The 25,421-nt window shown below is 44.4% G+C and overlaps 1 protein-coding gene across 4 annotated transcripts in view; it reads left to right on the top strand.

Annotated features, from left to right (window-relative positions):
• The window catches only part of AGAP1 (ArfGAP with GTPase domain, ankyrin repeat and PH domain 1), a 236,199-nt gene that overhangs the window by 151,619 nt on the left and 59,159 nt on the right, over positions 1 to 25,421 (top strand). For 3 of the 4 annotated variants that reach the window (XM_065750749.1, XM_065750750.1, XM_065750752.1), the window contains 2 exons: positions 4,514 to 4,675; positions 16,364 to 16,525. In XM_065750749.1, the coding sequence (XP_065606821.1) occupies positions 4,514 to 4,675; positions 16,364 to 16,525 (324 nt within the window). The remainder of the gene's footprint in view (positions 1 to 4,513; positions 4,676 to 16,363; positions 16,526 to 25,421) is intronic. The other variant, XM_065750751.1, reaches the window with a different exon arrangement.

A 25,421-nucleotide genomic window follows, 5' to 3' on the forward strand; every position in this document is an offset into this window, starting at 1 on the left:
ATGACGTGCTCAGAATGTGGTGAGGTGCTGGCACTGCAGAGCTGTGGGTGCCCCATCCTTGGAGGTGCTCAAGGCCAGGTGGGATGGGGCCCTGGGCAGCCCTGCCTATGGCAGGGGGTTGGAACTGGATGGTCTTTAACGTCCCCTCCAACCCAAGCCATCCTACCATTATGTGATTTTATGGTAAGAAAAGCTGAAGTCATTCCTTCTGTGCACAGGAAATCAAGATTTGCTCAGCCCTCTGTGTTTCCTGCAGCCTCTTAGTATGCTTTCATCTGCTTAATTCTTCACACATTAAGTCCATCGTTTTTCCTTGCTGTTGGTGCCTATTTGCACTGAATAGATGGATTAAAAAATATTTTTTTTTGTATGAGCACCCTCACTTTTCTCAAAGGCTCTTCTGTCGCCCGAACCTGGGAATTACCATGAATCTTAATTTGGATAGTTTTAATAGAGCTTAATTGTTTGAACGTTTTGTGAGCGTGATCATAACAGGGTATTTTATAATATCAGAAAATATAGTTTTAATAAAGCTGTCTAGAGCTAGAAAGAGGAACTCTTCCTTTGATGCTCCTTTGGTAGATGAAAACATTTCTGTTCAATAGGAGACCAGCATCTTTTTTTTTCCTCATTTGAGACCAGTTCTGGCAACATACTGATATTCATTCAAATATAAATGCCATATTCGCTTTGAAATGCAAATTGTTTAAAGAAAAATAGCATATGGTAGAGGTAAGTACCTTTTCAAATCAGCTCCTACACTTTAGGGATGTGAGTACAGCTAAAATTATTCTTTGGAAAGAATCTGGAGCCTTTGACACATTGAAGCTTGAACTAATCAAGGCTTCCCAGTAAGCATATACACATATCCATATCAAGGAAACAGTGCTGAGAATACATGGATTAGCATAGTAATTTAACTGCCCCCTGCTAATCAACTTAAGCGACCAGCTGATGCATATATGATGTATTTGAAGAGGCACTCTTTCAGAACTCCAGAGTGGGCCAAGTAGCTGACTGTGGATTTCATGGCAGTGTTGAGCTATGTGTTTATATCTACCTGTCCGTGTACAGATATTAATAGATTGGGAGAGGTGTGTACATGTGCAGCTTGGGTAGACAGCAGATGCAGAATGCACAGTCACTTGAGAGCTTAATAGAAAGGCTTCGTACACCTGCCTCAACATACAGAGTTTGCTCTTCAGCAAGTGTTGCTGGCTTCCTGTTTTTGTCTGTCTTGCTTGCCAGCTAAATAACTGAGATGATTTCTGCTGTCTGAAGTTCCGTCTTTGAACAAAAATGAAGTGCAGTTGCATTGTGGAGGTGAGGACTGGAGTTTTCCTATGTCAGAAGGGGAAAGCCTTGTGCCAGAGCAGCAGGTGGCTTCCAGTTTTCCTGTGACAACACTGCTGCATACTGCTGCAGTGGGATGCATGTCTTGAGCTTGCTGCAATTAGGTTGTGAGAAGCAGGAAAAAAACAGCAGCAGATACACATTGTGGTTTTTGAACAGAGTTGTAGCTAACAGCTTTGTGCTAGAGCATGTCCGTTGCTTCTACACCAGAGTGGGTTGTACATTGTGTTCTGTAGGTCGCCCTTCTGATGTCTACCTGTAGATGCATGCTCAGATGCGCTGAGGAAATCTCAGAGTGTCTGAAAAAGAGTGGAATTTAACCTTGAATTGATGGTATCACAGAGGGGCAAACTGGTAGCAGGGTTATCAGAGTGGCAGCAGAAAGAGCTGAGTTGGGTCGCCTTGTGGATCAGCAAAGTATAAAAAATGGGACGTGGCAGCTATTTGTTGCTAACAGCCCATAGCTTTCACAAATATGAAGTGGAAAAAAGGATTCCGATTTGGTTTGCGCTTCCTCAACAGATGAATGTCATAACCTGGGCTGCAGAGCTCCAGAAGGCAGCATTAAGCTGACAGCAATGCCTTTGGTGCTGACATGATGATGTCAAAGTCTAGATGTTATGCCAGGCGTCCTGTTAAAGTTTTGGATTTGCATCCCGGTCAGAAAGGGACTGGACACCTGTTAATAATAACGATGGTAATAACAATAAATTAAAAAATAAACAGTTGTGAACTGGACAAAAGCTGTCAACACACAAACGTTGGTCTCGGCAGTTCAGCCACCCAGCAAAGAATAACGGGGGAGTTGTCCACTAATTGTTTTCCATTTTCCTACCTCGGAAACGCTCCGTCTCAGCTTTCATCTACCAGTTTTCCCCTTTGTGATCTTTGTTGCAGAGATTCTGTGGCAGAGGAATTCATCAAATGTAGCTTCCCATCTTTACACAGTGTGAATAGAAAGCTAGCTACGGGCTGGAAGCATTTTTGTGGCTTTGCTCTTCTGTTGGGCAGGGTGGATTCTGTTTCTCAGGCACTTGATGGAGGCTTGTGTGTGTTTCCCAGTAGGAAATGGGATGGGAATGCAGAGTAACTTCCTAGCTCCAAAAGCTCAGTGTGGTTTTGCTTTGAGATGGAAGAAAAGAGGAAATACAGTTGTTTACAGAGCTCTGGAAGTGCTGGTTGAAAGGGAGCTCGGGAGGTATCTCTGCCATCCTCCTGCTTGCAGCAGGGCTGTGACTGGTGCTGGGTGAGTTCAGCTGTGCCAGATCAGCCCCTGACCTCCTGCTCCTCAGTCTAAACCAGCACTCAGAAACCATGTGTCACAAGGATTTGGACCAGCTTGGCAAGTATTCACTGGATCTTTCCTTCTTCTCCAACAAGCTTAGGACTTTGCGTTGAACCACACGGTGTTTGTGTTGGCCTAAATGCCAAGATCCCTGCGTCCATTTGAGCTCAGGTTCTGTTGTTCACATCAGCCATTCCCTTCATCAAAATAGGTTTTCTGGGTTGCGAGAAGTGGGGGGAAATTCTGCTGGTGAGCATCAGCAGCATCACTGAAATTAATTTGGTAGGAGGTATTGTCGTTGAAGAGAGCTAGAAATATGAAGTGTTAGCTTAAGTTTTCATTTGGCATTGCAACTTTTGGGTACTCAGCCATAATTTCAAGCCTCGCTTTCTGCCTTGGCTTCTTGTAGGCCTGATTTCCTTATTTAACTTTTTTTTTTTTTTTTGGACTGTGTCTTTAGAAAGTGCTAAAACACCAGCTGAAGCAAATTGATGAGTCCAGCACACGTTGTCCTGAAAGGGGACTGATTGGAGACAGGAATCTTTTCAACAGTTTGGAAGGTGATGCTCTGATCGTGGACTGCTTGTGGACGAAAGAGTTGCCCAGAGATGGTCATTAGAGAGGAAACTCATGCTGGTGGCTGAAGCCCTGCCTTGGGATCGCCCAGCACAGCTCTACTGTGCACCTTAGATTTTGTGTAATTGAGCAAATCCAATTAGTTTCTCTGTATGTTTCACGTCTACAAAGTAGAGATTGTCAAACAGAAGTTGATGAGACTGAGTATATACATCTGACATCAGGCAGGCAGATATTGTGAGAGATGGATCCGTGTTAAGGACTGAAGATGAGATCTGGTCTTGGGAAAAGAAGGGAGAAAAAGGGACAATTATGCCAACTCTAATAAACACAAAGTAGTTCACTGAGCTGTGCTGTCTTCCCAAAGGCTGCTCTGGGAAAAGGCATAATGATAGAACTGGGAGTCAAGAGATCTGGGTTTTATTTTCATGTCTGCCACAATCTTCCTTTGTGGCCCAGGGTCATTTAACCTCTGAAAAATGGGGGAAATGATAGCAGATAATTAACAACCTCACAGGAGCATTGAAAATTAATTCATTAATTTTTCTGAACTCATCAGTAGAAGGTACAATGGAAATCCAAAGTGTTATCATATCCTATAAAATTACGTCTGTTTCTCTCCCTTTGCATATGCTTTTAAAGAGTGTTCTTAAAGCCACGTAAGACCCACGGGTTGCCTTTCAGGAGCAGTCTCTGAAAGTCAGCAGTGCCTGCTGCCCTCAGGAAGGGTATGGCACAGAGAATGAAACCAGCATTGTAAAATATTGGCGTCTGTGTAATGTGCCAGGAATGGAGCGAAGTGTGGTCAGAAACAATAACTCCGGAGCAGACTCTTTTGGCCCATCTCAAGCGGTGGATGTAATTAGTTTAAGTTTTATTTGGAGTTGGATTACATTGAGCACCTCGGGTTGGCTGACTGTCTCATCTTGGTTGCTGATGTCAGCCGAGCACTTCGGGGATGGTTTATTTTTTTTCATGCTTGGTTTGTCTTGTGTGTTACACCCGTTACACCTGTACAGAATGTGCTGGGTAGCAGGATTGTTGAGGCTCGTGCTTTCCAGAAGGAGAATGAACAGGATGAGCTGAAATAGGGCAAATTTAGGCTTTTCTTGTTGGAAGCTCCTAGTGAGATTGGAGTGGGCTGCTGAGATCTGTGGTCTTCAGGGAGGGCCACGTTGCTTTTTCTGTTGGTCCAAGTACTTTCTTTTCCTGCTCTGTTAAGATCTTCGTGCCATCCATCTTCATGCCTGTCAATTTTATCTTCTCTATTGACACGATTTGTTTTCCATTTATGTCTAGGGAACGTGACTACTAGCACATCTGTGTCTCAGATGGCAAGTGGGATCAGTCTAGTCTCCTTCAACAGCCGTCCGGACGGTATGCATCAGCGCTCTTACTCAGTCTCCAGTGCAGATCAGTGGAGTGAGGCAACAGTCATTGCAAACTCTGGCATTAGCAGTGGTAAGAAACTCGGAGCTGGGGCTGGGGGGTGGGGAGAACCTGCTCTGGGGTGAAGAGGGGATTTGGTGTTCTGTGGTTAAAGTGAAAATACAACCAGATGTTCACCCAGATGTTCTGTTCTATTCTGGATATGTGAAAAAGTGTGAGCGTAACAGAGGAGAAAGGGAGGGCTGTTTCTGATGTCTGTTCCAGAAACAGTGAGAATGGCAGTAGTGACACACACTACTCTGTGTGTCCCACTGGTACCCTGCATGAGGTGTGAGGCTCTGGGATTTTCAAGCAGCTGTGTGTAGATTTTCAGTGCTGCCTTATGGGAGAGGAGAGTTTAAATCAGTCACCTCAGCACTGGCTGCCATTCATGCTCAAGTTTGTGGTTGCTTCAGCACATCTGTTTCTGGGGCTCCAAATATGGATTTGGATCAGGGATTTTCTGAAGCATGCAGGATGGGGACGTTCTTCAGCAGGGTAGGAGTAGAACCTAGCTTCCTGCTTCTTCACCTTCCTGCACTGGAGTTTTGGTGGCTCCTGGTTCTACACTGCAGCTACTTCTAAATTCCCGGTGAAGGGAACCTTCCCTCCTACACAACCTCCTTTTTCTGACTTGACATTCACATGCGATTACTTCTGGATCAGAAGAGATGACAGCTAGAATTATCCGTGAAATATTTATTAAGAAGCTGAAGTTGACTGGTGGGTAGCACTGGATCAGCCCGACTTAATTTCTCGCAGAGGTTCTCCTTTTCTGAAGCAATAAAAAGTCGCTTTAGTCGACGAGGGGAATGGAGATAATGGTGATTTTTAGCCAACTAAATGTCGGCGTAAACAGAGGCATTGTAATGAAACAGCTGCAGAACATGAAGAACATTCCTTTCCATCAGCGTATCGCCTTTCGGTGAGCTGCTCGTAGCTGTGTCCTTTATGCCAGCAAGTTGACGCATGAAAAACCCTTTTTAATTTCAGGGTTTCTTTTTTATTTTATTATTATTCCTCCATTAAAAAGATTTTGAATTTTAGTCATAAAAAGGTAATACTGTGAAAGCAGCAGGTACGGAGAGAAGCTAAGCATCTTTTGGAATTCAAATGCCAATGTAGTGGAGAATATGTCTGCTTATTGTCAGACGGTTTTATTGTAGACAAAATAACATATTGGGATTCAATTTTTCCCCGCACCTTTTTTTTTCACATTAAATTAATACTTTGTGTGGCTCTGGAGAACTTTTCAAAGTCTTCCGAAGCAGACCTTTGGTTTCCTGGGGCTTCTGTCTTTCAAGCAGCTGTGAACATCTCCTAATTAGATAAATTACTTTGTAGTGGGCAGAGCCACAAAACAGGAGGTGCTGGATAAATTAAAGGGGAAAAATAGAAAAATCCATTCTCTGAAATGGAATGCCCCACTGCTTTATGACTATTACTGTTGCAAGGTTTTACATTTAAGTACCTGAGGTTTAAAATTAAATGTCTAATATAATTTGGCACTGGTAACGTGAAGCCTGTGACTGCCCTCAGAGCAAATCCAGACAGCTTAGTTCGGTGTTTCAAATTGCTGTCTGCCAGATAGTGAGCAGGCCACGTGCTGGGCTCACTATTTAGCTAAGTGCCACACACTGTTCCGTGTGGTTTTAAATTCACTAACATATTTGTCTTAAAACTCAGGAATGTAAAGAGCCTGCTCCAGAAGCACATGAAAAATTAATGCTTTTTACATTTTTTCTTACTCTCGTAAGTACTTGACAGAAGTAATTTTAGCAGCAAGCGAGAATAAAAACTGGGGGCAGTAAATCCCTGTCCAGGAACCCCTTGTGTGGACTCTTTATGGACCCAGAATTGATCTACATGTCAGATCCTGATGTAGTTTAAACTGTTTATCACCCTAATGGTGGCAGAGAGACCGTGAGCACCGACTTATAATCCTCGTGAAAGGAATTGGTGTTTGCAGTCGGCGAAGGAGCAGTTTGGAGTTATTGATAGATTCAGGACGATTACTGGCACTGCCTCTATTGGCTGAGAGGCTCCTCTGGATCGGGTCGGAAGGAAACCTGCAGGGTTGGTTGTTCTCTTAGTTTTTCTGAGTCTCGATGGATGTGATGCTGTGACTCACCTCAAACTGGAGGAGAAGACAGCTTCACCCCCAGAAAATGGAGGGTGCCCAACAACGAAGCAGCAGCGCGTCCGTTTTTCCCTTTTCTATAAACGTTAGAGTTTGTGCTTCAGCTTCTAAGAGCATGCCCTGAGCATGCCAGAGGGAAGCATTTCTTTCGTTAGTCACAATATTAAGCGTGTCTGAAACAGAGCTTCAAACAGTAGTTTGTGTGGGATGGGGATTTCTTTCTTCTTGATTTCCAAACTGTCTTTTGAATTCTGGCACCGCAGATATAAAATAAATCAAATATCTGTTTAAATATCACCCACTTAGGTTTTATCACTGTACGATTGCTTCTACAGGCCATTTGATCTCTGCTGTAATTTATATAAATTGTAATACCTGGCGTCTTTTCAGTTTCTAACGGTTTGATTTTAGGGTTTATTAATGTGAAATTGAGTTTTCACTGTGCCGTGGGGTACGAGAGGTCATTGGGGTGTTTATATTAATGCAGACCTTACAACTTGCCTTACTTTTCTGATCATAAGCGCTCGGAATGATTAAATGGTGGAGTCTTGTGCCGTGCATTGTCATAACACTTTCATCTCAGAAATGAAGCCGATAGCGTGTTTGAGAGGGGTTTGAATTCAATAGGCAGCTCTTGACAAGGACAAATTATGTAATTTCAAACAGATTGGTGGAATTTTAGAGTTGTGGTGAGTGTGTATAAATGGTTGAGGCTGGAAAAGCTCCTTCTTCCTTTCTAAAGAAGGAAGTAGAAAAGCAAATACGAAGTCACTTCCTTGTTTTCCTAGTTGCTCTTGTACTTCCTGCAATTGCCAATAGCTAAACTCCCTTTATTAGACTGTAAGAATCTGAGGTGAATGAGGGAGCTGAGCTGCCACTTGCAAAACACTAAAATCTCCATGCAGCTCAGTTTAAGCCTAAGAAGGACTTCGGGAGTATAGGCATTCCTACCAGCTTTTCTGGTTTTCAGCCAAATATTTCCATATTTGCTGAGTGCTGCTGTTTAAATACTGAGTTACGTGGATTTTTACTGTTCTGCCATTCTCCAGAAACCCATCTGCTTTTCCTGGTTAAGATCCTCTTCTTTCTTACCCCTCCCCGCCCCTGATTTAAACATAAAGAATCATTGCCCTTAGCAATCACATCCCATGCTTGGTTCCAACATGGCAAGGAACGTGAATTTTCATCTTATTATGATTTGACATTGCCAACCTCAAACCTCATGCTCATCTCAATCTTGTTCACAGCCCCGAGTGCCAAATGTCTGCCAATAAATGGTTTATGTGACTAATTTAACTTTGTGAGTGGAACCATAAAGCCTTGTCTACACTTAGGGGTGCTCAAGTGTGTATTGTGCATTTAGTTGAGCTCCGAATTTAAGCTGAAGCAGGACTGTTGGTGCCACTTTCCTTCCAATAGGGAAAGCGCATTCATCTGTCTTGATCGTCTAGCTTAGTTTGGTGAATGGGTGCTTTGCTGCCTCTGGCTAGGGTTGGTTGTCACACCTTCTTTTGTCCCCAGTCACTCCTCACCCAAGAGAAAAGAAAAAACATCTCAAACCAAAGCAGTCCTTTTTATTCTGGAGCATGAGCTACAGTCTGTGAGAATAGGAAGGTCAGTTCTGGCCCTCCAGGTGCAGGGTTAGTGCGTCTCCAGAAATCAGTACTTCCAAAGCAGGGAAAGTGGATCCCTGCCATTGATAGCAGTGGAAAGGTAGGGCACTTCTGGCTTCAGGTTGGATTAGTATCTGTCTCTGCAGCTGTCTAACAGCAGCTGCAGGCTGGCTCTGTGGAGTGCAGATGTTTGACAGGCACAGCACTCAAAAACCTGTAAAATATTCTCTGATTCTCTGCGTCAGTATCTGTCCAAGTGTTGGAATGTTGAAGGTAGAAAGTTGAGAGGGTTACGAGTCGTGTGTAGTCACCACTGAAGTAACTCCAAATTTCAGAGCTCTTTTTTGGCCGTGCTCTTGAAGTCCAACCAGATACTTGTAGTAATTAAACTTCCCTTTTAATGTACGCTCAGAGGCACACTGCTTTGTGTTGCCCGTTTCTGGGTGAAGTGTGTGCAAGAAACTCACATGACACTTTTATTTCTTCTCAGGCTTAATGAAGCTTCTGTTCCAATTAACATGAGCTCTTGCCTCATCAAGTGTGTCTGTTTGCAGTCTCAGTTTCTTTCCAGTCCAGATCACAGAGCGTTGGCTACGGGGATGTTGTGTATACTTTACCTATGGAATCCAACACTTCAAAGCCTCTTCACAGCGTATGCAGTTCGAGGAGTGAAAGAAGCCTCTGTGTTCAACCCGATCTGCATCTCCTTCACAGCCTGCTGATTGTTGGGGAGCAGTTGGAGCTCGGTGCTCGGCTTCCTGCAGGTGGAAGAGCATCTCCTTTCAAGTCACCCGGCCGTTCATTTGTCACAGTTGATGCATCTCCTTAATTCAGTGGTGGTGTGTGCCACCCACAGCCCAGGCTGGCAGGGAGCATCCAGTTTACATGAGGTGCTTTTTCTGATGCATGCACTTAGTGAGAGCAAGGAGGAGGGCCCTGACTATCCCAAACCCTCAAAAGAGCAGGAAAAACCTGGAAGGAGTGCTTGGTAACGCTGAGAAAACACAGCAGCAGAGTTTGTCAGTGCCATTTGCATTACCTGGCACCTATGGAAGGCACTTGGGCCATTGCTTTGTGTGAAGAGCAAGGTGTGTTTTACATTTCAGCTTTATGCCATTGCAGTTTTTGCCTTCTGCTAAGAGTATCGTGGGTGTTGCTTTCATGGTTTGCTTTCCTTTCTGCTGCTGGTGCTCATGGCTGGCGTTACCAGGAAAGCCTGAGCCTTTTCCTAGCACACTGTGCTTCTCTGCCTGTTCAGTAAACACCAGTCATTCATCTTTAATGGGGAAACGTTAAGAGTCTCTTGGTTTTTCCAAAATGCAGATCTTCAGGCTTCCCACTGAATTCCTCTGAACTGTCTGTTGAGTTTCCCAACCTCTTCTCAATTACCTGAGGGCGGGTTTGATGCTTGAAGTCATCCACGGGTTGTACAGGTTGAAGGTTACAGTATGAGACTAGAGGCTGGCTGCAGGGCTCTTCTTTTGGCTCTGAGTGTTTTTTTGAAGAGAGTCAGTTCTTCCTTTGTGTCTTATTTTGCTTAAGTTGAAATACAAGGTAAATATTTTAGGAGGAAATGGTTCAGCAAGGCATACATTCATTATTTCCCAAGTGCCTCGAGACCTCAAGGCTCTGTTTCAAAGCAAAATGTTGATGCGTGTGGGTTTTATTTTTGCAATCAGAAGACAATGCTGATTGTTAGATCAGGGCAGAGCTCTGACCCTCTCCTTGTAGTTGAGTGAGTTTATTATTCACATCGATTTGATTGAGGATATAAATTAGTATATTTCGCACAGTCTTGTGTGTAGTTGATCATTATCTAGCTTGCTCATCCAGGAGATATTTTTTTTTAGTGGTACTCCAAGTGCTTATTTTCCTGCCAGTCACCATTAATTGGGCTGGTCTTGCTGGGGTTGCTAGCTACCACGAACAGCAGTCAGTAATTATCACTGGGTGCACGGCTGTCTACCTGCCTTCAGTGGTTTCAGGACCATAGAGGCACACAGTGGCAGGCAGGCTTGCCAGCACGTGGATCAAACCAGGAGGTGCTGCCCTGAAGCCATACTGTTTGTGTTACAAAGGGCTGTGTAGGGAAAATAACCCGAGAGAATAGTACTCACACAAAATACTGAAGGTGGACAGTATGTTTTTGCATGGCTTATCCAGATAAACAGTCAACAAGGAGAGGCTCACCTGTCACTGACGGTCAAGGCTTGCCTAGGACTCCACTCTCTCAACAAGAGATCCTTCCCCAGTGGTGATCAGCCCTTAAATGGGGTCTGGGAGAGCTGGAGCCAGACTCCGTCCCTTCTGGTCACACAGGTGCATTGCCTTCACCTGTGCTCCCATGGCTGACTCAGTGCTCACCTCAGGTGATCAGTCAGTGGTTCAGGCTGTGATTCAACAGTCCCCATACAGGCCGTCTTCCTCATTGGGTTGGCTAGGAACTAGTTACCAGACTAAACTAGTCCCTGTGGCAGTTGTCTCCTGCAGTGCTGCTCACCCCTCCTTTTCACATCAAGGTGACAGACAGGAGAAGCAATACCCATAACATCATCCGTGCCGTTCATAGCAATTCAGAGTGACACCGTGTAAGAACCACATCTCTCTCCTCAACAGATCTGATGCTGCCCAGCAAAAACGTGGCACTGGAGAACCAGACATCCCTTATACGTGTAGACTGTGGATCTGCTCAGTGAGAGCCACAGAGGTAGTTTGCCTTGGGACGTGGTGCCATCCTGCAGCATCTACCACTCGCTCTCTAATTTGTTGTCCTTCCGCATTCGCACAACTTGTCACATTTGATCTTTCCACAGGGCACGTTCAGCACACCGCACAAATGAGGGAAGCACAAAGACGCATCGGCGTAGCAGAGGATGAGACAAATTAGAACACTGTGTTAGCTTGGGAAGCAGTTAATGTCTCTGCACCTGACCTCAACCTGCTTCAGGCGGGACGTGCAGGGGAAGGGCTCACATCCCGTTCCCAGGTCAGGATCTGAGACCTGCAGGTGCTCTCATGCATTAGTCTGTACTGCTTACACTCATCACCGTGTTGGCAGCATAGCAGGAATAGATGCTCCCTGTATCAGATCTTCAGTTCCTTGAGGACACAAGGAGCTTACTTTGTAAGATACCTTTGAAAGGGATCTAAATGGAAATGTTTTTTTTTCCTTTTCTTCCTAGCAATGTGTAAACTTCTAGGGAGCAAATGTGCTTTGCCAGCACAGCAGTACACTGCTCCTTAGGAGGGAAAATAGAGCGAGCAACATACTTTTTCAGTCTCTTTCATTCTCTCTCTCTCTCTCTCTTTTTTTTTTTTTCCTTCCTAAAGTGCTGTATTGCATTCTTTGCTTTCATCCTTCCTTTCTGATGGCCAGATGTGGTGTGTTAGTAGGAAGTGAACTAGAGGTAACTTTGTCTTTCCTTTTGATAAGAAAGATTGTAACAAGTGTCTTACTATCCTGGAAATTATTGAAGCCAGTCCTTCCGATACATATGCTGTAGTGTCATGAGACTTAACTTTCTCTCTCAACTCTCTGGATAATGTCCCTTGCTTGTCACAAAGTGGCTTATTAGGCTTCCAAGTGGAAACGATCCTTTCATGCCAAACAGGCCTTCAGGTCTGCTTTGCTTGAAGCACGCTAAGATGTATCAAAAGGCAGAACCTCCAAAAGTAGGGGAATCTTTTTTGTCGAGAAGGAACCTTTGTTTTTCTTATTTAATTGAAATTGCCATTAGAGGAAAGGAGACGGTAACTTGGGCATTCGGTGGGGCTTTCTGTACATGACAGGATAGCTTTGTGATTTACAAGCTCTAGACATAAGGCTGGAAAAATGGTAGACGCCGTGGAAAGAGAATACTCCTGAGGCTCTTTCATCTCCATCCCACAGTTCAGCTCAGAGCTTCCTTTTAATTTCTTTCAATGCAGCAGGTTAATTTAAGCCCTCGATGGCTCGAATGTCCAAGCTAAATTCAGCTAATCAATGACCGGACAGGGCCTGCTTTCTCTCGAAGGGACGAGCTGAGAGTCTGTTGGAAATGTTTGTGCTTTTTTTCTTGCCTCGTGCCACTCCTTCTGCCCACTCACAAATGTTTATCACTGTCGGCAGGCTTCGGCCGAGCTGCGGTTCTGACAGGTTTTTAATGTTAGTCCTGTACATCTGTGCCTTATGCAGTCATTGTGCGACTGCAGCATCCCTTTAACTTCAGTTTGAGGCAGAGGAGGAATATAAAGAACTTGATAGAACATTTATGGTAATAGCTGTAAAGAGAAGCTGCAGAGCATTGGGTTTCACAGCCAGAAAAATCTCAGCTCGGGGAAATGGGTCTGAAATACAACTACAGATGGTTTTAGTCTATTGCTTCCCCTGCTTAAATAAAAGGATTGCTTTTCTCGCCTCTATTTAAAACACACGTGTCGAAGATGAAAGTGTCCAGCTATTTTCTTTATTATTCAGTCCACCAGCTACCGACATCTCTGGCTTATTTCATTCCTACGCTAATGGCACCGTGGAAGTTCAGAAACGCGCCCAGTGGATCCAGCCTTTCTCGGGCCAGTGGCAAAGATTCCTGCTGCAGTCAGAGCTGTTGCTGTTGTTTTCCTCATGGCTTCTTTCTCTTTCTGTTGAACCTGGTGCTATTAATTGCGTTGCTGCTTCTGCTCTCTAATTGATCGCACGCACCGCTCCCCCTTTTGTGCAGCGCCTGACTTGATGTCGCTTCACAAGAATCAAACACCCCAATTAATCAATCCCCAGCCACTTGGGAAGAAGGCTGCGTCAGAGAGCAAAGAAAAAGAAAGTCTCATTTCACTTTGAAAGCCAGTTGGAAAATTTCAACACGAAGATGCAAGGAAAATGTAAACCGGATCAAGCCCAACTTTGGTCTGCGGAGAATAGCATCACCTGGACGCATGTGTTTGCAAGGAACTGCTGTGCTGCTCAGAGCAACTCCTCAGTTGCAGAGCAGAGGATGCACCAGGCAGGATGACTCCCTGGCTGCGTGGCAAGGAGAGAATGGTGTCCTTAATACAGATATACACCCTGCAAATGATGACCGTCATCAAGTAGAGCTTGCCCGTACAGTCCATCAAAAACTGCAAAGCTAATGATGGGCTGGGCAGATAATCGCGGGAGAGTTAATTGTAAGGTTCGATATGCCATCTTGTCAGCAGAGATAAGTTGTCACGTTTTCCACTTGAGCTGAAACTAAATGATTGTAAAATAAGTTATGAGTGTCCTTGGGCCTGTCTGCCAGAATGATGGCTAAGAATACATTCCTGGCCCATCAGTCTCAAGCAGCCTGCTTGATATTTATGCGAACTGAATGTTATTTTATTCCCCCTCTAGTCATGCTTGTCAGCTTCCCGAGTGAAAAGTGAAACTGCTTCTTTGACTCATACTTCAAGTATTGAAGCTCGGAGAGGCTGCAGATTGTTATTATTATTGCTGGTATTATCTGTTTTTTTGGGTGTGCGTTGAACGTTGATGCCCGATTGGGAAGAACTAATGGCTAACATTGAACGTGCAGGATGGCTGCAAAACAGCCCATCCCAGCCCAGTGAGACGAGTCTTATGAGTTCCCGTGCCTCCGTCAGAGCTGCTTTAGATGTGGAGTAATGAGGCGCTTGCTTTTTTAATTTGGTGTGCCTTCTTCTTGGACTATCTTTTTTTTTAAATATATATATATATATATAATAGCGCCGGCAGTGTTCGTCTGTTCTCACGGGTGGTAATTGATACAAAATAAAATGCATTATTTGTATTCAGTCAGGAGTATGAAATTGCATTCAGCGGGCTGAAGCCTGAACTCATTTACAGTTTTCTGAAGCAGGGCTTTCAGGAGCCCTCTTTTCAATTTGAAGAATACCTTGTCAGGCGCGAGGAGCAGCTGCAAATGGGAAAGCACGGCGCGTGAGCCTGGCTCCTTTCCACTGCTCATATTTTAAACCAGAGGAACTTCCATCTTCAAAGGGTGCTCTCAAAAACCAGAGCATGCCCTGTCGTCATCATCACGTGCCCTGTCATCCTCGTGCCCTATAGTAATGATAACGATGTGCCTTATGGGAGTAGCAACGCACCCTATAACATCAGCATCCTTTTCCAGGGGTCTTGTGTTTCCTTGCTGCTGCAGGGGGAGGAAATCCCTCAGGCTCCCCCTTGGGAGCAGCATGACCCAAGGACGGTGCCTCATTGCCCGCAGGGGCCGTGGCTCAGGAGGATTTACCGCAGCAGGTTCATTCTAAGTGAGCATGTTTGTAAGCCTCATCATTTTTCAGAAATCACAAAGAGGTTTTTTTAGCCCAGCAACGGGACTAACCTGCAGCAAGCGTGCAGGTTTACATTCCTATGATTATTTTGGTTTTGGAGAATTCCCCTTTCGTTTGCTGTACGGCTTGCAGCTGTTAAGAATTAGCAGTTTTTCATAGAATCCCAGAATGGCTTGGGTTGGAAAGGGACCTTTTTCTGCTTAGGGCACCGTGTCTGACATCCAGGCAGCAGTGCAGTGATGAGCACAGCTCTTGTGCCCCATCCCTGCGGGTTGCAGCAGACTCAGGCGTGCATCACAGTTCTTTGCAAGCAGCCTGTTGAAGGGCACGGCAGAACGTTGGAGCTGGGTTCTCCTGTGGTGCTTTTTTTTTTCCCTCCTCTTGAGTAAAATGGGATAATTCTTTTTAGAGCAAAAGCCAAGAGTTAGAGGCCTGCCTGCGTGCTACAGCCCTCATATTTTCTGAGGGGGAAAAGTGAAGCATTTTGAGAAATTGCATTACACGTGAGGAAGCCTTTCTGGCTGGCATAATCTCTGTGATATTTATGAATTGCTGTTTCCTGGTGTGTTTTTCTTGCTGTAGCAAGCAAAGGGAAAGCAGAGAGATGCTGTTCTTCCCCTGCGGCCTCAGTAGGTTGCCCCATTGCATGGCAGGTGGGCATCTGCCCAGTGCTGCCTGTCCCAACTCTAGGGTCTGCATTTCACCAGCTGTTCTGTTCAGTTGTTTCACGTTCCCAATATAGGAAACCTTTCTGAGCCTCTAACTGGAGGCAAGTATTTAGCAGTGGAAGTAATTGACTTGCATTCTTGGCCATGCCTCTGCTGTCATCCTCTTTTTAATCTCCTTCTCTTTCAGTGTAAGAGATTTAAAAAGATACCAATATCCCCTTGGCCAAATGCCTGCTGAGCATTGGCTTGGCTTGTGGTCGGCGTTTGCATTCCTCTGTGGGTGGACAGACAGTGAGACCTTGCAGAATAACTGCTTTCAGCAGCTCCTGTTCAGATCACAGAGTTGTAGGTGTTGGAAGGGACCTCTAGAGGTCATCAAATCCAACCCTATTGCCAAAGCAGCTCCCTAGCCCAGGTTGCTCAGGTAGGCATCCAGGTGGGATACATAGAAACCTCCTGTACCCTACACATGGTGCACTAAATACATTCTTACAGTTCCCTCTGTGGGTTAGTACTTGGCCATTGATTTCAAAACAAGCATATAGAAAAAAGAACAAAAATCCTTAATGTGGTGTTTGGTTTGGTCTCCACTGGCAGCCAATTAATGTCATAATTGGTCCCTCACTAATAACTTGCAGAACAACTGTGCTTAGTAGGCAATTAGTAAGTAAACTTGATAAGACTAAATAAACGCTTCTTTATCAAATAGGCATTTGTACGTGATTTTTTCTAACAGAGGAATTCATCTCAAGTGCAACCCTGGGTTGGTATCTAACCAAGGTTCTGGACACAGCTTCACTTATATTTAAAGCACTAGGCATATGGGAGTTAGACATATGGAAAAGAGAACTGTTTTTCCACCTTTATTGCTACCCCCACCTTTTCTGTGTGTGCGTTTGTCTCTAGTATTAAACAAAAGTATGTGGATAAGATTGAGTGGTTGTTATGGTACCTCTGTGCTGTATTAAAATGCCTTAGCATCCCGTGAGTGCATTTGAGGATAAGTTTTCCCTTTTCTTTTTTCAAACTGCAGATACTGGGTTAGGAGATTCGGTGTGTTCGAGCCCAAGTATATCCAGCACAACCAGCCCCAAACTCGATCCACCTCCTTCACCTCATGCCAACAGAAAGAAGCATCGCAGGAAGAAAAGCACCAGCAATTTCAAAGCCGATGGTATCTCAGGCACAGCTGAAGGTAAACATGCTCCATGGTGGAATTCAGATGCTGTTTTATTGTTATTATTAAGAGTATTATTTGATGTATGAGGACTGCTGAATCAGGGCCTGAGCCATGATGGATCACCTGAGGTGAGCACTGAGTCAGCTGCAGGAGCACAGGTGAAGGCAATGCACCTGTGTGACCAGAAGGGGCGCAGTCTGAATCCACCTCTCCCAGACCCCGTTTCAGGGCTGACCAGCACTGGGGAAGGATCTCTTGTTGGAGACTGCTCCTTTGGAGCTTCCTATGGTGAACCTAGGGCGTGGTTGAGCATATTTTCCCTTTGTTTCAATTTTCTCTTTTCCATCACAATACTCTAACTATACCATCTATAAAATCTCTTGGTTATAAGACCATTTGATATTATTCATTGTGCTAACTTCACACCTTGCATCCGATGACTCAGCTCTGTTGTTGGCTTTGCATAGGCGAGTTGAACAGAATTGCAGAGAAACTGGAAAGGTGAGAAATAAAAGTCTGATCTCCTTTCAATGACATCACATGTGACAGTGGATTCTGCTGCCTGGAACATGTATGGAACTAGCTGTTCAATTAAATTAAGTGTCCCCAGGGTGATACGGAGCATCATCAGTGGCAAACCTAAGGCACAGGAGTACTTGTAAGGTTTAAAAAGGAAAAAAAGTTGAGTTCCCTCAGTACCCTGTTCATCACATCAGAATTTGTGTGTTTTCTCAGCATTAAGAAATCTAGCACTCTCTCTTCTGCCTAGATGCATCTTCTGCTCTAGAATCATCTGATGCCTATTATTCTTTGAATATTCAGCTGCTCGGGGAAAGATTCTGTTATCTGAGGATAAAAAGGAAAGGGGAGAGTTTAAATGCTTGGGTTCTTTTATAAGAACCAGAAAGCAAAAGCCAAAAAGGACTTCTTTTTCTCCTTAGTTTAGCTTACTGTTTCCAACGTGAGCCCTGCTATAGCTGTTCAATGCCTTTCTGAAGGGGTAACAATGTATACGGTGGCCAGATACGATATAAAACATGCTTGTATCTTTAGAAAAGAAGAAAAGAAACATGCTAGGATTCAGCCAAAAGAGCTCCAGAAAAAAAAAAAAGATGAACAAGGGTAGTTGGAAAGCTCAGAAACTGGGGAGTCAACATAGAAGGGGAGATGAAAAAAGGAGACAATGGAATGACATTGTTGGAAAAAGGGAGTGTTTAGTAAGAAAAAGATGTGGTTGTAAGCATTGGAGAGTGAAGGAAAAAAAACAGGTAATTCAGTATCAAAGGGTATTGGAACAAGTTCTGAAAAAAGGATGACAATTGCAGACAGCTGAAGAGACATTAAAAATAGATGTGATAATAGTCTACAACCGAGAAGGGGCATGTTAACTACTACTTAGTCATCCTTATTTTCCATTTATTTAATTTCTCAATTGCACTTCTGTCACATGTGGAATTTATTTCCTTGGCTATCTATACAAATCCTTTTTAGAAACCCATCAGCTTTTTTTTTTTCATAACAGGTCCTGTTGCGTTCTGTTTCCAGTCATTTAACTATCTTTACTGTTAGTTTCCCCCTAGTTTATGGCCTGCAGCCAAATTTTATTTTAAACTTTCAATTTTAATTTGTCTCTTATTTTTTTTTTTCTTTTCCCCTTAACAATCCTTTTCACACCACTTATTTTCATACCTCAGTGGGAAGTTACAGAGGGGATTTTTCAGAGAGCTCACCGTTTGTCCACGAGCGTTTTGTGGAAGTCAATATAAATCAAGACCAGCTGGGTATCAAAAGCCTTTGAAAATCTCTTTGTAAGTAGTTAATACGTGTATGTTTTCTTTCTCCTGGTGAGCTTATTTTCACAAGTCACTGGAGCTGGAGCCTGTGTGGTCCCGGTCTGCAGGGAGACTTTTGAAGTGCAGCAAGCAGGCAGGGATTTGCAGTTGTTGTGCACCTTGCCCTGAAATCTTGCTATTAACTGGAGAGGGGACTGCGTGGCTCCTTTATCCTTCCCTGTTTTCTCTTGCTCTTCTCCTTGTCTTCTGGCATCTTAGCACGCTAGTCCAAAATCCCTTTACAATGACTTAACAAAACTGTCCCACTTCATAGAAATGTGCTTGCAGGAGCACGAGGCCTAACTGAAGAGCAGCACCAAGTGATACATAGGCAGCCTTAAAAGCAGCATGTGAGTGCTGACATCCACTTGTACAGCCTTTGTATCTCTGCGCTAGCAGGTGAGCTTTCTTTGACCTGCCCCTTCTTCCATGTCTTCCGACACAGGCACCCTTTTCTGCTTTGAGTTTTGAGTGGGCCACAGTGGCTGGAAATTCTTTATGTTTGAAATGTTTCTCTCAGAGTACAGCCCAATGAAACGCAGCTGCTGGCCACAAGGAGAATGGGATTGCATCTTACACAGCGTCGCTGCCGTGCTGGAGGAACCCTGGACTAATCTTAGTGGCCCTCGAGTTCTTAGCAAAGTTAGAGGACACATGTAGCTGCTAGGGGAGCAGGCCTCATCTGTCAGCAGCAAGGAGGAGCAAGGAAACTTGCTTGACTTGCCTGCCTCTTTTAGAAGAAGGGTATCACAGGAAAAAAAATGATACTTCTAGATTTTTGTGGAGATTTTTGTTTGATAGACTCTGTGGCTGGGCACATTTATCTCTCAGCTTGCTGAGATGCTGAGCAATGGGGATGCCTCTATCCCTGGTATGTCTCAAGTTGGTCTCTCCAAGTTCAAAGGCTGTCTGAGGTGCTTCACGTTGTTAAGTGTTTTCCTCCACCATGTGGAATTTCAATTTCAAGACTGTTTTATGATTTAAGGTAGTTCTGAGCTTAGTAATTTGGACTCGTATCAGGAAGCTGTTCCAAGAGATGCATGCTTAGCCTTGGCAGCTTGGATTAGGTTTTTGAGATAAGGCAGGTGACGTAGTGAATGTGGGGTACAAAGAAAGGACTGTGCTTGTAATTGTGGGAGAGCTGTATCTCCCTTCTTCCCTTCTTCTGGAAATCTTGAGCTTGCTGTGACTAGGAGGAGGAAGGATCTGCTGCAGTAGGTGTTAACAGGCAGTTGCAGCAGATCAGAGTTAAATGGTTCGGGTAATTCTAGATGCCGTGTTGGTTTGCTGTGGGTCGAGGCATGTTTGAAGTGTCAGCTTTCAAACAGAAATTCTGGCTTCCTGCATTTCTGTCTGTAGCAAAGCTGAGGTGTTCAGTGAGGTCTTCAGCAAACTCCAGCAACTTTACTGCATTTTTCAGTCTCTTTCTCCTTGAACGTGCCTGCTTTGATCGTTGACCTCTGCCCAAGTATTCAGATATCACGATGATGGACACTAGTGGGCCCAGGGTGGTGTTAGTCAGTAACACCCAGGGCTGATGCTCATCTCTTTTATACATTCCAGAAAGATCATGCTGATTCTTCTTTCCCCACACTGTCTGCACAAGCACGGCCCTCTCTTTCTGGGATCGATTCTTTCATGTTGCTTGATTGGTCTTTCTCCTGGTTTTCTAAGACAAGGGCTGCAGCAACAAAAATGCTAAACAGCTGGCCTGCAGTTGGGTGAAAATTAACATTCAGTTTCTATTTGGGAGAATCGGGTTCTTGTGAAATTTTCACACAAGCAGTGAAACCCAGAGAGAAGTTTTTTTGGGTTTTTTTTTTTCAGTTCCCTCTGTACAGGACTTGTCACTGAAAAAAACTCCCTGGTTCTGAGAGTAACAGCAGGAATGCTTACATTAGGCAAGGTGCCAGAAACCAACAGTGTTTTTCCCACCATGTTGTCTGCACTTGCTCGGAGCAGGATTATACGGTGCCGTGTTTCAAAGAGGAATAGCTGTGCAGAGCCTGGTCTGGTTTGGTAACTGTGTTCTAGTGGAGCAGCTAGTGATAATAGGAAGATTTTTCAGCTTCAAAACAAGTAGAAAAATTAAAAAGCTGCCCTCTTCACAGAAAGATCTTTCCCAGTGTTGTATTTTTCTCACTCTTGTTAGGGCCTGGTTTTTAAAACATCGTGGCTGAGGCAGCACGATCCTGCCCGCCTTCAATCCGAGTGGAGCTGCAGAAAGCTCAATTTGAAGAGCTGTAAAAAGCTCAGGGGACGACCGTCCTTGTCTCAGCATCAAATGGAGACCTTCAGTGCTTTGCAGTTTCATTGTTGGAGAGCTTTGGCCCACAGGGCCAGCTCTGCTTTTGGTGGTAGGATCAGCCTGGGTCATGGGTGCGTGTCAGCTGTGCAGGGTGCTGGTTTTTGTTCTCTCCCAGCAGTGTGGGCAAAACCATTATAACCCTCATGCTCCCATCCGTGCCAGTGGACCCTGAGAAGCAGGAGCTGATGATAGAGTAATGAATGCAATTAGCAACTCAGTAAACTTCCCAAGTGTGTTTTCTCTGCGAATCCACGTTCTACCCTCTTCTTCATCACTGAAGAACTTTTGAAGGGCGCTGGAGGTTCTTTCTTTTTACAACTGCTTTCCTAATGCAAAGGGAGTTTGGTTTCCCAGCCGAGTGGGGACTGAGTCCAGGAAGGCAGGATGATGTGCACAAACAGCTGAAAAAATGACATTCTGTATAAATGGAAAGCAATACAGCAGTTAACTGGCTGTGTAGTATATGATGCATGGAAAAAAACCTGTGCTTTTTACCTGCAGCTTTCTTTAGTCAAACCCCCTGTGCTTCCCCATGATTTACCTGCTAGTATTGTACGTTGAAATGTGTACAGAAGTGTTAGTTAGGAAGTTCAGAAACACCTCTGAGGTGTGCTGCACGGAACAGATGAAAGCAATGAGTGTGGTGCTGGTAGGAGAGCAGATCCTTCATTTGACAGCTGGACGTGACATTGTTAATGCTGATGCTTATTTGTAATCCTCTGAGTTAGGCACCGTGATGATGGAATTTATTTTTGCCCTTTTTTTTTTAATGGTGGGGCTTTTTATGGTCTAGAAGAAACTTTCTGCCACAGTCAGAGGACAGCGTGTTCAGAAACCTTTCCAGCTCAAAAAGTCACTCCGTGTTTTCTGGAAGAAAGAAGTGAAATATAATATCTTGACCTGCAGCTGCAACGAGGGCAGAGCTACTCACCTGCTCAGGAGTTTGTAACCTTTGGAATCAGATCTGTTAGATGGATTGCATTGCTTCGAGTAATGCTGCCACCAAAACTTAAGTGAAAGCTCTTTGCAGTCTGCAAAAGGGTACTGCTGAGGTTGTACGAGTAAATAGGCATTGCCACGTATAAGTTATTCCTGGTAATCACATCCCCCTTGTTAATTTAGGTAGTTCCTAGACATTAGATATCAGTAATTATAACCTACTGCACGGGGACACTGAGATGGAAATGAAATGAAGCTTTAGTGCTGTGTGGAGCTGGGGGAGAGTTTTCATCATTACACTGCAGATATTCCAGCAGTCCCTGTTTCAGGCTGAGCACTTGGCCTGTGCTGGGAGCAGTAGCACAGCATTAGGTCTGGGGACAGCTCGGGACAAGAAGCCAGTTGTTCCTTAATCATTTGGGTGCCCATTTGTATGCAGTCACGCCGTGCTCTGTCATTAGTGGTATCTTTTTCTTCTCTCAAACAAAAAAGAGAGCAGAAAAAACACACAGAGGCCCCGTGTCTTACACAGGAGCAGAGTGTTTCAGTCCTGCTGCATGGTAGTTATACACACCGTGTGATGCGTGGTTTGTGGACAGCAATTTACTTGTCTATTTCTGCTCCTGTAAGTGCCCAGAGTTTACAAAGTCAGTGTTCTGATGTCACTTGGCATTAAAATAGTGGCAAAAAAATAACAGCAAAATAAATAACTGTGTTTTCTTTCTTGGTCCACGTGGCAGCTTAATCAGCAGGACGTGACCGTGTTTGCTGTCTGCGATGCCACGTGCTCATTTTAAGTGTGCTGCAGAGGTTACCACCTATTCACTGTCAAAACATTCTTCCATTGTAATTACACTGTTCATCAGTAACTTCGTTTGCTGCTTTTCAGGAGACACAGTACTGGACAATTGCTGTACACCTGAGAAACAGGAGGGCAGAAATTAATAAAATCTAGATCGAATCTTCAGAGACTTGCTTTCAACCAAGGCATAAAGGTCACTTGTTGGGAAACCTTCAGCCTTAGTCGTCACAGCCTATTTGACATGAAAGGTTCGCTGCTGAAAGACATGTATGTTGATGCTGAGGAGTGAAAGACACGGGAGGTGAAGCTCATCTATTGTTTTAACCTACTTCATTGCAGGCTAAACAAGTTGAAAGATTCCTTCTTCTCTTTAAAAGAGCTGCTAGCTCAGGGTCGGAAGAGGCTGCATGTTCCGCCTACCCGCTTGAAAGGAGAAGCCTCGCAGTGGTGGTCAGCAGCAAAGAGGATTCTGGAAAGCTTGAGGCCCAGAACGAGTTGGTGGTTGGTGCACACACTATTGCACCTGGATATCTAGAGGGAGATAAAGCTTATTTTTTTCCTCTGCTTTGATGTAAAGCAGTCCCACTCTTAGTGCACTATGCGTGCTATGTGTTGAGTACAGAGCTGTACACTGTGTATCCTCAGCACAAGTGCCACGCTGAGGTGTGGCTTGGTTTCTGTGGAAAAGAAAGAAGTTTTCAGTAGCTTTGTGAGTGAAAGAAGACAAGTGGCAGCCCGGTGTTTCGCTGGGTTCTGGTGGTGAGTGTCTTTCTTGGAACTGTGCTGTCAGCTGTAGACAGAGACCGTGGGTTAAGAAAAAGGTTCCTGATGGTCATGAGATGGCAGGAAGTACCCGGGTAACACTAATACTGTTACAGAAGTCCAGAATCTAGAAGATGCAAGTGAGTCATCTGTATATTGCGGAGCCCTAGTTCTGCAGGAGAACTAAGTAAAACTAATAGAAGGAGACAGGGGAGGCTCGGGTTGGGTATGAAGAAAAGGCTCTGCCCCAAAAGACAGTGGGCAAGGAGCAGCTCCTAGGGCAGTGGCCATGGCCCTAAGCTGCCAGAGCTTAGGGAGCATTGGCACACCACTCTCAGCCATAGGGGTTGGGTTTGGCTGGTGCTGTGGTGAAAGGCTTCAGCCCTCCTTGGACCCCAGGTTGCAGAGTCAGCAATACGTGGGCTTGCAAGTGTGGTGCACCTCTGGTTCTTTCCTGGTTGTAGACATTGTGGTTGCCCTTTGCTCTTGCAGCATGCTGTGCTGTGATGCACGGAGCCTGACATTCTCACCTTAACCCCAGAGAGGTGGCTCCAAATGGCACATGTTGGAAAGGTGACAGACTGGTGCTGGAGAGTGGGGTTCTGGTAGGTGAAATGCCAGCTGGAGAGAGTCGTGGTGCAAGATTTACTTTCTGTAGGTGTAGCCTTTCGTGCAATCATAGCAGCCTCATCCACTTACAAAGCGTAGAGCTGGAGGAATTCCACTTTTTATGCTCATGCATTCACAAGATGTTCCTCAATGGTAGCGTAGACCTCTTTTTAAAGTTTCCAACTCTGGACCAGTTAGTCACTTCAAACCTGTGTTGCTTCTCCAGGTTTTAATCAAATATTTGCCTTAAATTAGCCACCAAACTCAGTGAGCAAATACTTTGTAGTCTATACTGCAGATGCACATGCTGTGCGTGAGATCTTAGTTTGCTGCGTGTTTGTTTTCCATCCTCTGGGCTTTAATCTACTGTTCCCCATCCCTCCACTTTCCTCTTTGTAGAGATGGGTTACTTCTGAGAGGTGTTATGCATTGCACGTAGTCTGCCACTCCAGTGAAAAGAGTAGGGAGAAAGACTTCAGCAGACCTCATCACTGACGTTTTCCACCACTCCCCTCTCCCCCAGCACACACACAAAAAATTAATTTAAGGTTTCTTTTGTGAGTGCGAGATGGAGAAAATTGGCCATTTGTCTGTGAGGTAACAGGCTTTGGTGTAATACGAAAATCTATCAAATGATTAAATTCAATGACATTAAATCCCAGTTCATGAAAGGAGAATACCACGCAGTTTAATTCTATTTAATTTTTTCAGAGGGGAAAAAAAGCAAAAAAAAAAAAAAAAAAAAAAAAAAAAAGTTTGAGTTTCTCTTAAGCTGATATCTCTGTGCTCTTTCTTAAAAGTGCCTTTCTAGTTGCCACACAGTGATGTGATCATTATCTGTCACCTCGTCGCCTTGCTGCCTCAACATGCAGTAAAATACAAAAAAAAAAAAAAAAAAAAGAAAGACCAGAGGAGCTTGTGAAGTATGACTTCCTATCCCAAGACTCATTGCCTGCGATTCGTACCGCTTGACAGTAATGATCTTATTACAGTACTCTGGACCTTGAAGAGATTTCATGAGGAGAGTGAAAGGACGTGCCTCCATGTAATCAAGTGGCGCTGAATATTCCACGCGTTTTTGATCACACACTGATTGGGCACAGTTTTAGCCCATCTTCTAGTCAATTATGCATGGCCCCTTGTGCTCCTGTGATAGTCAGAAACATTGATAGCTGTTGTCTGGGCTTTGGCAGCCAGCCAGAGGTTTGAAGTGCCTTACGCGCAGTCATTCCGGGATAAGTGCTTTTTAGTTGGAATTGATTACCTTTCTTTAGGTTTTGCTTAATAGCAAAACGGTATTGGAGAGGGCTTCAGGTGAAAAATGGACGTATTAGCCATTTAGAGTATCTGAACTCCTAGTCAATTTTTAGCTTTCCCCTGTTTCCATCTAATTTATATTTAATGATGTAACGTTTGATAACGTTTAAGATATTTCATTCCAGTTGCTGCTGAGCACACATGTTGAGCACATGTTAAATGACGGTGTATCCATCCTCAGGTTTTCTAAATTAATCCAGTTTAACCTTCAGACTACAGGAATGTGGCTGTTTTGGTGCCCGATCTAGCAAGCATTGGGTTTATCTGCAGATCTTCCAGAGATGACATTACTAAGCAGAGAGAGCACTGTTTCTAATCTTGTAATGAGGATAAATCTGCATC

Source organism: Cyrtonyx montezumae, unplaced genomic scaffold (assembly GCF_038088225.1).
Source record: "Cyrtonyx montezumae isolate F1298 unplaced genomic scaffold, pur_monq_1.0 scaffold_7, whole genome shotgun sequence".
In the NCBI taxonomy this organism is placed as follows: Eukaryota; Metazoa; Chordata; class Aves; order Galliformes; family Odontophoridae; genus Cyrtonyx; species Cyrtonyx montezumae.